The 15,312-nt window shown below is 46.6% G+C and overlaps 1 protein-coding gene across 2 annotated transcripts in view; it reads right to left on the minus strand.

The window, feature by feature from the left end:
* Positions 1 to 220: 220 nt before the first annotated feature.
* The window catches only part of Bcl2 (BCL2 apoptosis regulator), a 174,060-nt gene continuing 158,968 nt past the window's right edge, over positions 221 to 15,312 (minus strand). The window contains exon 2 of one of the 2 annotated variants that reach the window (XM_050119761.1): positions 221 to 5,344. In XM_050119761.1, the coding sequence (XP_049975718.1) occupies positions 5,210 to 5,344 (135 nt within the window). In that variant the 3' untranslated portion in view covers positions 221 to 5,209. The remainder of the gene's footprint in view (positions 5,345 to 15,312) is intronic. The other variant, XR_007588285.1, reaches the window with a different exon arrangement.

The raw sequence follows: 15,312 nt of genomic DNA on the forward strand, positions 1-15,312 counted from the left end.
GCCCAGGTGACTAGCAACCAAAAAAGAAAGAGCATTCTTTCTAAGGTAATTTTGCTGGTAAGGCAATCCCACAGCCTTGTCTACAAAGACTTCATTAGAATGTGTTCATGATGGTCCTAGTGGCTTGTTAAGAAGGATTTCCAAAGTCTTCTTCAATAATGATGAATGATAGGCATGGCCATGTTAGCATGTTATAAATAGTTCAAGAGACAACTGATGCTGCACGCTGTTCTTTATTTTTCTTCAGACAGATAAGGGGAGTTAATGGCAATGTAACATTTTCCAATAACACAAACAAAGTGCCATTATATTTAATGGTAGCCAACTGGAGACTTACTTTACCTTAACTATGCAAAGTACACTTTTATAATTTCTTGTATGTACAGTACAGGTTAAAAGTATCAACCTTAAAAGCAGCCCGTGGATAAAAGTAAGAAAATCTTGGTAACAAAGCTTTCAATACAAAAACACTTATTTGTACATTTACTTTACTTAAAATAACCCCAATATAACTGAAGCCAAAGCAAAGCTTGGTTGAAAACTTAAGAAGATATTATAATAAACAACCCCTCTCTCCAAAGGAAAGTGTCTCCTAAAAGAAACCGAATCTCCCATCAATCCTTCAGATGTTATCTTGGAGGGAAGAATTTAATGAAGTGAGCCAGCTGGAGGGCCCGCTGCAGGCTTCCCAAGTAGGTAGGTGCAGGCATTGCTGCATAGCCACATGGACCACACATTACCCAGGATTTCTGGTAAGCTGGCTTTTCCATCTTCCATGACTGATTTTTTTTTCTCTTGTACTGAACTCGGAGGATGAAACACTGCCTTCAGGTTATTTTTCTTGGCTATCCATGATGAAGTGCTAACGTACCATTCACCCTCCACCTGTTTTGGTTTTTTGGTGTTCTTTTTTTGTGCCTGGTGAGATGCACACTGCACAAATGTCTATAGATGGAGGATTGAATGAGTCCCTGGTGAGGCTAAGGGACAGACAGGTACAATTATTTAACTAGTTCAGTCTCATAATATTTTACTTAATTCAATCTTACCTAATTTTTTCCTTATTGTATATAATAAACATTGAGAAACAGATATCCCTACCAACTGGAAAGCTGTTGTTTAAATATCCCATTGGTTAAAATATCAAACTTACTGTTTAAACATTCATTAGCCATATCCAACTTGAAACACATGTTATTGCATGGCCATATTAAGTCAGACTTTGAACTATGTCAGTGTCTCTGGAATCTAAATGTACCACACAGCTTTAAAATGATCCCCACTTCTTGCAAAAGGCCTTTAAGGAACATAACATTGGCCCCTGTAAAAGACCCTTGTTCCCCATAGTTCTGGTTTCGCAGAAGACGATCACACCTGGTCCAAGCAGGGAAATGTTCTACTCATATAAGAATTTTCCCTCCCTCCTACCTCATAACAAATGTCCTTTTAATAATAATGACATAGGAAAATCCCTGAAAGATTCAAATTGGGCAACAATACAGATCTGATTAGAGCCGTCATGAGTCTGACAATGTAGAATTGTATTTCTTAAGAAGTGTGTAACCATATTTGTCTGGGCTGCAATAGACACCATAGAGTAAGATCAGACTAGAACCTCAGTGGCTCCCTAATTTCCTTTGACTGGTTTATGTTTCAGCCTTTTCCTGTTGTTTTTCTCCTGATAGAGCAGGTGTGCATTTCCAACCATAAGTGATAAGAAGTCTAAAGACACCCACTCCCTTCAGAGCACAGCTAGACTGGGATTCCCATGTACGAGTCGTGTAAGTCTACTCACAGTCCCACCCATTCTAGTCAGTGTGGAGGCTGCATGTGTGGCACTGTCCCCATTATCTACATTCACTTCTGATTATTTTAATCCTTCTGGGTTTATACGTATTTTCCAAACCCAGATATCCCCTCCCAAAGACACAGCAAGGCTCTTAGATGTAATAAATAAGTATTCACCAGAGGAGAAGAAAGTATGTATGAGTGAAGGCCACACCCATACATGCAGAGACAAGTGAGATGGGCAAGATGGAGGGTTTTAGTTGAACTACATGAAAATGCTTCCTCAACTGTGGTTGTCATGGAAATCTCAAGTCTGCACACATGCTCAGGCCCTGAAAATTCTTCGGTGATGAGTGTCTGCATTTCCCATCTCTCTTTCGGAGTGCCTGGGTGAGGCTCCTGGAGCAGTGGAAGGTGTCAGGATGCTCTTCTCAGGAGCCTTCTCTGAGCCTCTCAGCCCAGGTTGGGGAGTGTGTATGTTCTATGTCTTCTTGGCTCTGACGTAGAGGAGATTCCAAATCTTACAGAGAAGTTGAGATTTGGGTGTGAAACCCTTCTTAATATGAAATGAATGGGAATGACTCTCTGTTGCCTTATTGCAAAATAATTGATACTATTTTTTAAAAGGAGGAAGAAAAAGGCCAGTCAAGGGTTCTATTTACACTCTTTTCTTCTAACACGTTTTTAACAAGAAAAAATGCACCAACAACTACTCTTAGAGCAAGAGCAGCCACAATACTGTGGCTGGGGTTACAACACTAGGGTCCAGTGACTGGGTGAATTTGCCATTCAAATCAGAAAACAAAATCCCACACCTGAAGGAATCCAATGACCTTTTTCTTTCTTTCAATATGTGTGTGTGTGTGTGTGTGTGTATATACATATACATTTCCCCCAAATGCTCTGCAAATCCCAGTCTGAAGAATAACAACAAAACCAAAAGAGAAACAGTTTTATATTAAAAATGTCTGTGTTCTTCATCACTACTTCTAAAGCAGCTTGAAGGAGCCCGCCACTTGGCGTGTACTGTAAGCTGACTCCATGACGAAGCTCTTGGCAGGATAGCAGCACAGGTTTCTCATTCCAGAGTCATCACGTGGAGAATGTAAACCTTTCAGAGGATAAGATTTTGCTTAAAAATGAAAATAACTTGAAAAGTTCTGACCGTCATGTTCTCCCAGACCTCCTGGGGAGCTTTGCTTTCCTGCCTCAGAGTGATGCTATCCGCCTCTGCATTTCAGGGAGACAGGCCCAGGGCAAGGGGTGAGAGATTCCTGGTGCATCTGTGTTGGACCAGGCCACACAAAGCACCTCTCTGAAGGCCCAACTGCCATAGCCAGGTTCTAGCTCTTTGCTCTCTTTCCCACCTGGCTTTCCAACTGAATGAACCTCATGGGTTTAACCAAACACGCATGTAATCCTAGGTAACTTGAATGAGTAAACCTTGAAGAAACAAGGTCAAATGAACGAGTTGTATCCATCAGAGTAAGTATGGGGGGAGCAGCTGAGGGGACAGTGAAACCCAGGCTCTCTCAGGCCCCTCTTGTCTCTCAGGCTTAGCCTACATTCTCAGAAATGCTTTTGAAGAATCAAGAGACAAATATCTCATATGGAAAAATTATCTTTCTTGTTTGTCTTGCTAACAAAAATTCTAGAGGTCACGACTAAACACAATTTAAACAATGCTGAGATGCACCTATTCTTCTGAAAGCAGCTTCTGAAATATCAACCACAGCAATAAACACTGTATGAATACATTCTAAAGTTAATCCAGATGAATGATACAGAGAGTGGTAGTGACACACAGTCCCTCCACAAAGGTCTCCACGCTAAATCCTAAACTCGGGAGAAAAGATCTTTCCCCTTTCAGTAGCTGGAGATTTTACTTCTTCTTTCTCTATAACTTCCCAACTTTTTTTTTTTTTTTGCCCCAGGATGTACAGATAATCTTCACATTCCATACATACCCGAAACCTTCCCCCCCCTCCCTTTGTCAGGTTTTCAAATAAAACAAAGACAGATAATGTTTTACATGTAACTCCATAGACATAGGCCATTGAATCCTTAGGCCTTGCTGCAGGGCTTCCTTTAGGATCTATGGCCTCCCCACAGTATTTCAGACCCTTTCCTTAGACAGGACAGACCAGGCTAGCAGGTACCCGCGGCTGCCTGGAGGGCCACAGGCTTCTTTTCTGCTGTGGTGGTGTCCCTGCCTCACCACACCCTCTGGCAGGAGAGACATGGAGCCTGCCTTCTCTGTTCCTTGACAAATGTCCTAGGAAGAGTTGTGGATCTCACAGTCCAGATGAGGCAGGGCCCACAGTGAGTCTCACTATTGCTCTTTCTTACTGTGCAATTCTGAGCTCTTCCGGCTTCCAGACATTCACAGCCAAACTGCTCTGTTCCAGCACCCGAGCGTAGGCTGAGGAGGGCCAAGGCTCAGTCAGGTCAAGGCCTCACTGGGCCAGGGAGTAGGTTCTGCAGGTGCTGGTCTCCTAAAAGCAGGCACTTGTGGCCGCCTGACGTTCTGGGTGACCCCATTCTTCCTGATGCTGAAGAAGTCACCACATGTCCACTTCCTAGAATCCAGAAGCTTCTGTTTCCTACTCAGAGTGAGTATAGGAGGATGGGTGGGTGTATCCAAAATATATGAATATCTACAATCAGGGCTTAAGGTACTGGATGATATTGTATAAACTGCTAAAATGCTTCTCGGCACAATTGGTAGATAAAAAAATAATTTCCTATGGTTTGAGGGAATTCTCCCATCTCTGTCTTTCAGTGGGGACGTCTCAGTAGGTACCAAGTCCATCTGAACTCCCCGGTCTTTGTCCTCTGACTGGGTATGTACCATGTGAATCATACACAAAGTCCGCTCTGCAGTCCAAGGAAGATCAGACTTCCTTGTAGGCAACTACCCCTAAGGTATCCTAGCCCCCAGGGCCAGTTTATACAGATCACATGGAGACTTTATCTCCAGCTTCCAGCAGTCACACTGCAGGCTTCCCCAGCAGTCAGGGTCTGGGGACATTTGCTTTTTAGATCACCAGTCCGGCCAATATGAAAAACAGATTGGTGTCCATAGGCACAGGCCAGCAGGTGGAGCCACAAAGTGGTGCTTGGCAATTCCTGGCAGGGTTTCCAAAGCTTGAAGTTTCAATGGAACTGTCTTAAATAAATAAATCTTTTTTTCTTCTAAATAATGTAAAAAATAAATGATATTTCCCTTTGGCAGTAAATAGCTGATTCGACCATTTGCCTGACTGTGTGTGTGTGTGTGTGTGTGTGTGTGTGTGTAGGTGTATTTAAGAAAAAAAAAAAAGATCCCAACTTTGACTCATGGTACATCATTGATAATGCATATTGTTTCTACTGCTTTTGTGAACCTTTTGCATATTTGTTTGGGGCAGGTGTGTGGACCTCACTTGTGGCCCAGGTAGGCACCCAGAGTGATACAGGCCCCCACCAGGGCCAGGCTGAGCAGGGTCTTCAGAGACAGCCAGGAGAAATCAAACAGGGGCCGCACGCTGGGACTGTACAGTTCCACAAAGGCATCCTGCAGCAGGGGAGAGAAAAAGGAAAAAGAAAGAGCTTTAGCCACCCGGAGAGCTAGAAGGCCTTCCCACCAGCAACTGTGAGGGATGAGAAGGGCTTGGCATAGCTGCCAAGACTACAGGCTGCAGCCAGAACTACATAGTCAACCTAGCTCACTTCTAGGAATTTGCTTTGGAAAGTCTTCCTGAGGGAGCGGCGGGATAAGGCCCCAGGACTCGTAGATGTTACAGAATGAGTGCAGTAAGTGGTAGAGCCAGGACTGGAACCCAGATCCAAGCCAATGCCCGTCGCTCTGGCCTTCCCTGGCATGGGTTCTGGATGTGTGCCATCACACCTAGCTTTGCACAGAGTGCCTGAGATGAAAAGCAGTTCTTCACAATGGGGCAGCAAGTGCGTTACCAGCTGGGCCACTTCCTCAGTTCTCACGTTGTTTTGAGTCTGACCTACTTTACCCATATGCTATGAGTCTCCTTCTCTATGCATCCAGCTCTGAGGATTCTGAAGTAGTCTTCAAGGGCAGGCTAAGGTCGTGATGAGGGAACTGCTCACATTGCTAACTACATATTTACATAGATGCTCCTCATGAGTGCATGGGATCCTGTATCATACTTTATAAAAAGATTTTTAGTGTTTCAAACTTTAGGAATTATAAGCAATGCTATGGTATACTTTTGTACACAGGTGTTTAGCCATTCATTCTAAAGATGATAAGTTCCTGGAACTCTATTGACAACATCAAAGTTGTCACCAGGAATCATGACGAGTTTGGCCTGAACTGTTCTTGCCACCTCATAGTGGCCTTTTGACCAATGGCACGGTTGAAGCTGGCTGTGGTTTAGGACAGTGGTTCATATGAAGGACATATGAACTGTCCTCCAGGGGACAGTTAGGGATGTCTATTTGGTCCTCTTTATTTGGGGCAAAGAAGCTCCTGGCAGATGTCAAGGATGTCAACATCCCATGGACAGTCTTAACTCGTTCAGAAGAGCAACTCAGAGCCAAATACCAATGGTTCTAGTTTACAGGATGCTCAGACCAAGGACTACAGAACAATCAGCCCCAGGCGAACATCAATGGTGCCAGCCACATTAGTGGGCCCCAAGCAAACAAGGGGGGGGGGCATCTCTGGGGTGGCAAGATTAATTTTTGCCAGGAGGGGGCGCAAACAGTTTCCTTTGGTTATTCACTGTTGGGTTTTAGAAAAGGGCAAGGGCACAAAGGAAGTGTACATACACAGGTCTCTCTGTCACAGCTCAGCTCCCACCCGATGACTCACAGAGAAGCAGCCTTCCCTGTGCATGAGGAGGTAGCACTGATGGTGGAGGAAGAGGAAAGACAGCCGCCACGCTCAGTGGTCTGCTCCCATCTCTTTCCTAGCCATACATGTGTGAGCCCTAACGCCTCACCAGAGACATCCTAGTTCTTCAAGGCATCGTTCCTGGGCTGTTTGTTAACTCAGTTTTCTACTGAGAGGGCCAGGCTGCTCCTTGAATTCCATCAGTTTTCTGTGCCAAAAATCTAAAACAAATCAAACTATTGGTTTATGTGACCTTCCTGGTCATACAAACAGCCATCCTGGGACCCCTGGACCCCTCCCTTTCTGGATCTGGGTAAGCCCTTCATGCCTTCACCCCTTCTCGACAACAGCCACAGGCAGCATCCCAAGGGCCACAGCCTTCTGAGCTAAATTAGTCCCTCCTGGCCCAAAGAGTGGGATCAGGCTTTGAAGAGCTAAGGTCTAGGAAGGCCTCTGAATGTGCAGAAGATCTAGGCGACTCCCCCAGCCCCGAAAAAACTGTCAGTTCCTGTCCTTATTTACCTCACCCACAGCCACACCATTGGTGGCTGTGAAGAGGGACATGTCACTTCAGTTTACCTGTCAGTAACAACAGTGTGTCCTGGTGTCTGCCCTCCATGCTGGGCACTGACGGCTCTGCGCCAGCTCCACCTGCCCGTGCTCTCCTGTGCTTATGCCTACTTGCTCTTGCATGGAAGCTGCTGTACCGCTCCCCAAGGAACCATCCTCAGCTCTGAAGATGGAAGTGGCAGTAGCAATGTCTCCTTGTCCCCTATATATTACTAACTAGTTCATCAGATTGCAGGACAGGGTGGCTGGTGAATCATTTAATCCCTGCAGCTTGCATGTGGCCCCTATAGTTCACGCAGGCAAGGCGACACTGTAGGCTCAGGAGAGGCATTTTTAGAGAGACTCTCCTTTCTCGAGCATCCCGATTGGGGAGATTTCTGAAGTCTATTTAAACAGCCTGTCATTATTTGTTTAAGTTTGAAAACCATTTTTAAACTATGCATTTTTTCATTTTATGTAAAATGTTTTTTATGTAAAAAAAAAAACACAAAGATGCTGGACAGATAGCTCAAAGGTTTATCTTATGCTGCTTTTGCAGAGGACCCAAACTCCATTCCCAACACTCAGATTGGGCAACTCCAGTTCCAGGAGAGCGATGCCGTTGACCTCTGTGGGGACCTGTACTCATGTGCACATCCCCACCCCCAAATACACATAATTTAAAATAAAATAAAAGAAGTGGAAAAGAAAACTCAGTCTTTGAATGTGACTCTGGCTACATCCCTGCCAACAGGTCCAGTGTCAGGAGTGGCAAAGCTTCCTGCCCTGCACTACATCTGTAGAAATGAGGGATGCTCACAGGCCCAGGAAGGTCTTTGCCCTCTGCTGCTCCGCATCTCCACCAAGGGTAGAAAGGTCCAGTCTGGTTCTGTGCAAATTTCAGACTCAGAGGCCTTCGGCTGCATCCACCCAGGGTGAGCCACAGGGCAGAGGGTCCCACTCAGGGTAGGAGTGCACAGAACAGCCAGGCCTACGAGTGTCCGCATTGCTCTACACCGCACAATGGGTGGATCTCAGCCTCTCTAGATCTCTACTCTCAGTCTCTCTCAAACACCCCCTGGGCTACTCACCCTTCAAGCCTCTCTCCTCCACTCGAGTCTTCTAAGAAACAACATTTAGGCTAAGAAAAAAATAAGCTTGGAAAACTCAAACTGAGCTGGTTGGCAAAAATGTACATTATTTTAATAAAATCAAGAGCCAAAAGTGGCTGGGCTGGCTGTGACCCCAGGCAAGGGTAAAGAGACCCTGGAATTTGGGAATGCTAATCAAAGGACTTAAAATGATACCTTTTCCTTAATGTTTACATTTATATCTATTAGCTTGAGAAATAAACAAAACCCACAAATTGTGTTTTAACAGAATGACCCCCAAATAATTTAAATGCCTGAAAATAAGATCAGCACATCCACGTATGGATCCACAAAATGGAAACACACTTTGGACCATGCTAGGATACCGTAACCGTCACCTACACACGTCTGGGCATACACGTGAAGACACATTTGTTCATGCACACCTGTGCTTTTCCCGCCGAGGTTGTACAGCATCCTGCACTGTGCCTCAGCTGAGCATCCAGGTATTGCTGAGTCCACAGCTTCCAAGTCACCTGGGAATTCTCCACCGGTTGTCAGACCTGTCTCTGCCATGACTGCCACTTTTCCCATGTGCACCGCTTCTCTTCCAGCAGCGAATGACACCCCTTTCTGAGTAAACTGGGACCAATGAGCACAAAGTACAAGAGCTTGTTTGGGGTCACTAATCTCCACCCTTGATCCTGATTCTACTGTCTTCTATGGCTTCTGGAACTTTCCTCCACCAACTATTCCCACTCTTGACCCTCTCTTCTGCCTCTTTTCCTTAGCATGTAAACATGCCGGTTCTTCTCACACTTCTGTGCCGATGCATGATCCACATGACAGCCAACTGCCTACCCCTTTCTCTGGTTGTCTTCTCACCTTAATTTCGCTATTTCTTACTTATTCCTCTCTTTCGCTTCTGAGACCACCTCACGGCAGTCACTCCTGTTGTGAGGTAACTACAGCATGCCAGGCAGGCAGCATTGCATAAGGACCTTTGGTCATTGCAAGTCATCCATGCACTCTTTGGGCTCCTCTGGCTTCCTGGAGAATTTCTGTGCTGTACCCTTCATGGGCACCTCCTCCTCTGATGGTCCAGATATGTGCTTGATGCACCTGACTTCTGTGTGGATCACTGTCTCTCTCTTTGTCAATCTCCTTCCCTGTCCCCATCTTAAATACCACCCTTGTGATGAAGTCTCTAAAGTTATTATGTTCATTCCTATTCTCATCCAAACTGCAAGATTCGTATTCCAGCTGTGTGTTGTATGTATATGTTCACATAGGGTGTGCATGTATGCATGTGAATGCATACACACACTCACACACTTGTTTTTTATGTGTATGTGTTCACATGGGATGTGTATGTATGCATTCAGGTGCACACACATGTGAAAGACAGAAGTTAACACTGGGCATCTTCTTCAGTTGCTTTCTGCCTTATTTTTTGAGATGCTGAACCTAAAGCCCAACAATTTGGTGAGCTGGATGGCTGTGAGCTCTAGGAAGTCTCCAGTCTCTGTTTCCCTAGTCCTGGGATTACAGGTGCCTGATGTCATCCTAGGTTTTATGTGGGTGCTAGTGATTCAATTTAGAGCCTCCTGCTGTGCAGCAGGCACTTTGCAACCTGAGTCATTTCTAACTCTCCAATCACATTCTAACGTATCCTGTAGGAATTACAGAAAACTCACCCAGCGTGAAGGGACCACTACCGAGCCCTTCCTCACAGTGTACGTGAAACTAGCAATACAATTGAAAGAATTGTACTGTTAGGTTGGTTCCCCTCACAAACAAACCCAAAGACAGACTGAGTACAAGCTGTCTCCTGGGAGCTGACCCCAAGACACTGTAGCTGAGGACTGGAGGTGGGAGAAAGAAGAGTGGCCAAGCTAGAATTGCCTTGTCCAGCAAGAAAGGCTCCATCCTTTTGGAGATTAACCCTGATGGAGAATCCTATGAACCATTGAGGAACAGTGAGCTGGGAAATTTCAACAAAAGCTCCTGGTACACAGAGCCTGAAGTTGTGCCTACACAGGTACCAGTACCGTAGTGCTTCGGTTGTGTGCATGGGTGAAGGGGACTTTGGAGCAGAAACACGGGTTTCATGTAGCCTGGAGCTGGAGGTGAATCTAGTTAACTCTGCAGAAGGAAAGTAGGAAGGTCAGGAGGGCGATAGCCACAGCACCAATGCCCACCCACACAGGTCTGTCTCTATTGCCACATCTCACAATACCTGTATGGTTTCCATCCATGCTCTCTTCCTCCAGTCTTGTGCCCTGACATTAGATATTTCCTATTGTAGACAGAATGATCCATCTAGTTTTGAACCTGTCACCTCCATGCCTAGTCTCTAAGACCAGATTCTTCGAGTCCAAGGCTTCCTGGCTCCGGCCCAGCCTAGGTCTTCTCCATTTCTTCTGCTCTCCATTGAGCTGTTGCTCATACACAGACCTGAAAGGCTGTCTTCTACAGTCAGCTTTCCTCAACACTAAGTTAAATAAGTCCCTTGTCACCTATGCATGGATATCACCTGTTTCCGTGTTTGTCTCCTCCAACCCTTAGCACCTGGAGCTGCAGGTCCATATTTTATTTCTCTCTGGATCACTGGAGCAGGTGTCTGTCACCTACTAGCCATTAGACAAATACACATGGAAGTGGAGAAGTTGATTTCTTTCATTATATAGCACGATTTCCAAACATAATCTAATGGAGATTTTTAAGAGAAGGGATGCTTGAAGACCAGATAAAAGACCAAAGAAAACTTGCAGTTCTTTGCAGCAGCCTGCAGTTCCTTCCTACAGACCCTGATGCTCCGTCCGTTCCCAAGGACGCAGCACATCACCTACACAGGGCCTTGCGGGTCAGCTTCCACGCTGCTCTCACCTTCACCCACGTGAACCTCCATGAGGGGGGTACCCCGGGCAGCCTCTGACCGCTTACCCTCTGCGGGGGGAGACCTATAGTGTTGCACTCACACCGGAAAGACACACTTATAAAATGCTGTCTAGAGGTAAGGGCACAACCATTCAGGGCATTGAAGCTGTATTTGTGTCTGTTACATAAAACAAGGGAGAGGACCAAGGTCAAGGGTTACTTCTGGACATAAAGACGCTGGGTGGTCCTAAATTGTAGATGCTTCTAAGGGACAGGAAGTTCACTCCCAACATCATTGATTTGCTGATATTAAACCATTGGGCCCAGGAGGATGCCAGTGAGAGAAGGCAGTTAAGGCGAACGGAGGCAAGAACACAAGTCATCGGCAGAGTCCGGAAGCTCTCTGCATAGATGAGGAAGCCGTGATTGTCTTGACACCAGACTTGGCTCTGAGCAAAAGCAGAAGCACGCACTCACAAGGAAGCGAGGGCTGTTTCTACCTGAGTGAAGCAGCTGGTAAGGAAGTGACTCCATTTCCTCCTTATCGTTTGGCTGGGCAGGATTTCCTCTGTAGCCGAGTTGTGCTGAATGGGCCCCGAGGATCCCCTCCACAGCAAAGGCCGGCTTTGTCAGAGGCACGCTGGCACCTGTTCCCTGTGCCTCCTGAGCCGCCCCTATCCTCCCCAAACACCGAGTTCAGGTTTGAGGAAAAAGGAAATGGAAAAAGAGCCTATGAACATCTAGCTGAAGGCCATACCACTGCCTGGCCTCAGGGAGATAGAGGGAACCCCTGGCGAGGTCCGTCATTCTGTCAGTGCGGGCCAATCTTGGGGAGGCTCTGGGCCCAGAGGGCAGGACTCTTTGAAGCAAAGGCCAAGGACATAAATGCAACGAAACCTAATCTAAGCATCATTTGGTTGTAACTAGAAACCTGCTGGATAAATGGCAGGCGATGAGAAGCCCTAGTACAACAAAAACAAAACTTGCCGGACTGCAGTGGGTTGGGCTAGGGAAGTTTGGGGTATATTTTGTTATGAAAATGTAGCTAGGATGCAAATGAGGTGGTAGGTCTCAGGAGCTAAAGACGTGTGAGTTGAGAAACCTGAAGGCTTCGTTTCTTGAGCAGAACAGTTTGAAAGTAATTTCCAAAGGTACATTTGTAAATGCCCTAGAGATTATGTAGCCAGAAGGACGGCCATAGCGTAATCAGCCATATCCAGCTGCTATAGGAGACCCACACCCAGACATGGCCAAAGCCCTGGGTAGGAATCTGGAGGGCTCCTTGGCCCACTCGCCACCTGCCCTGCGGAGAGATTGTGAGCTGGAAAGAAGCAGATTGGAGCCCCTGGTGCGCACCAGCTATGCAAATCCTGCAAGGAGGGCTGCCTAGCCACCTGTGGCTCAGGCCCCTCCTGCACGGGGAGCTGTGGTCAGTCCCATACTTCAAAAGGAATGCACGGGAATGGGTATCGGTCAGCAGCTATGCCCTTCCATTCACCAGGTTCATGGACAGAGAGATCCGAGGCTTGAGCAGCAACCAGTCCTGGCACCTCGGCTTCGGCTTGCTTGTCCGTTTAGTCACCAAATATGACTTTGTGGACCTGTCTCTGTCCTATAATTTATTAATAATACTCTGAAAACAGACAGTAGCTTTAGTAGGCATGAGTTTTCTCAGTTCATTGAAAGCATTTTGTGAATGCAGGCATACTGACCCTGCAGTGTACTGGCCGGCAGAGAACATATTCTGGGAAACTCCTTTCTAGTTCGCCTGCAGACACTCAGCAGGAGGCACTGGTGTCCACAGTTTTCCTGTTAGTGTGCTAGTACCTGGTTAGAGAGGACAGATTTATTGTGAGTCCTGATTTGAGGATGCTGTCCATCATGGTGGAGAAGACAGTGTGCAGCTGCTTGAATAACATCCTGATAGACCAGGAAGCAGAGAGACAGGTAGGGGGAGTGGGGCTGGGTCCACCCCCAGGCACCCAATCCCCTAAGCCCCACCTCTTAAAGGCTCTACAACCTCCCCAAACAGCGCCACCAGCTGGGGACCGTATGTGCAAATGGATGAGTTTGTGGGGGCTGTTTTATGCTTAACCGAGAGCAGCGTTTTCCTTGGGAGATTCACCTCCGGCCTCTGCAACCTGCCTACAAGTCTTTGGCCTTGAAAGAGTTTTTCCACTTCGCTTTCTCCCTCTGGCCAGAGCTCTTCCTGCTACTCAGTCATTTCTGGCTTTGGATTTATAACGTTATTTTTTTGGAGGGGTAAGAATATCAATTTATGATATTCTATTATTTAAGAAAATATGTTGTGTAAAAATCTTACTACAACCAGGTAATAAAAAGATAGCTAGCCAAACTTAAAAATAGGCAACGAATTTGAATGGACATTTTCCTAAATGATCCTAATGTGACCAATAAGTCGATGAAAATAAACTGAAGATTATTAGTTATCAGTGAAATGCAATTGAAACTCTAAGGAGCTGGTGCTTCAGACCCACTGAGGCTGCTGGTCCAAGTGTTGGTAAGGATGCAGAGAACCGGCACCTTCCCATGGTGGCAGTGGGGTGCTAAAGGGTCCAGGCACAACGCTTCTTTGAAGGGGAAGGTGCAGCTACCGCATGGGACAACAGTTTAACTCCTGGTATATAAGCAACATAGTTGAAAGCATATGTTCACGTAAGAGCTGATTCAGGGATTTTCACACCCGCACTACTGGCATCAGGCAGAGCAGAGACAACCTGACTGCCTGCTGACTGATAGACAGAATGTGGCACACCCATACAGTGAAGTAGTATTCATCCACAGAAGAGATGAGGTGCTGGCGTGTATGACAGACTGGGTGAACCCTGAAATAACTAAATGAAGAAAGCCTGGCATAAAAAAGCAGTAACTATTTCTTACAATTCACCAAGGGGAGGATTAACAATTTTATATCATATGGAATTGGATAGAAATATCTGATTCTGCCTCAACAGGGCTGTGTGGACTGGGAAGGAGAGAATCCCTTTTTTATAAATGTCTCCCCCACTGTTATCCTTTAAAAGCAAACAGTAGTAGGATGGTTCAGATGACGTTTTCTGGGTGAGGACTGAGGCCAGCCGAGCATCCCACAATGGGAGGTGAGAAGCTCACATACCTGCAGGTCTTCCGTTCTTTTCTCTGCAAACTGTTTGGGCATGGGCTGTTATGGTCTTGTTCTGTTTCTCATGCGTCCTTGGGGATATGCCTTGGGATGTGCTGGTGCATGCCAAAATACATGTTAGCCTAACTGTTGCAGATGGCAACCTCCACAGGCCCCAGCAGGCCTCAACTCCCAGGGCACGGGTCCCTCTGCTGGGCCTCTGCTTAAGTCCCTCTTCTCTCCAGCATAGGAGAAGCGCCTTGGCACTGGATTCTCTCTGTGCTTCCCATCGCACTGCTTCCTCAGGCTCCCATACCCTGAGTTTCCACCTAGCAGCTAGCGTACCTCTGTTTTATTCCCTAGGTTGGTCTCAAGCCGATCTGAGTGACTCCCACCTCAGCTCTCCAGTGTCCAGCTTTCATGCCAATTTTAAATAGTCCCAAGAAGCCAGTGCGCCTCAGATTGGGAGAAGAGTGTGAACCTCAGCTTGTCCTGGGTGCCAGATGGGATTCCTCATGCTTCCCGTGGACTCAGTATTTAGATAGATGCACCACTGTCGTCCTTGGGATCTGAGGCTACTGAGTGGTCACTCAGCTCCACCTGCCCCAGTGCCCTGCCCATGCTGTATTTGAGTGTGGACATAAGCACCGAGGCTCCCAGGACCAGTGCAGCTCATCAACTCACCCTGCACATCATTACTTGGGCCATACACACAGCGTCCCACTGTGCCTGCCATGAAGCCTGTACATGAGGCATGGCCCAGTATGTCACTGCAAGAGTTAATTCATGAAAACATGCCAAAAATGGGAACTGAAAGCGCATGCCTATAAAGTTCTGCTAATCGCTGTCATCAGTACAGTGCTGCTGGGTGGGGGTGGGGTGGGGTGAGGAGGGTGCGGCTCTTCATCGATTAAACAGGGAAGACCAGAGCTGGGAGCCAAATGCTTGATTTGTTTAAATCAGCAAGTGTTGGCTGAGGATGATGGGAGGAGGGGACAGAGAACCCGGGTCTCCTCATGGGGACTGGCTGA

The sequence above is a fragment of the Alexandromys fortis genome, unplaced genomic scaffold, assembly GCF_014885135.2.
Source record: "Alexandromys fortis isolate MF-2015 unplaced genomic scaffold, M_Fortis_MF-2015_v1.1 scaffold_96, whole genome shotgun sequence".
In the NCBI taxonomy this organism is placed as follows: domain Eukaryota; kingdom Metazoa; phylum Chordata; class Mammalia; order Rodentia; family Cricetidae; genus Alexandromys; species Alexandromys fortis.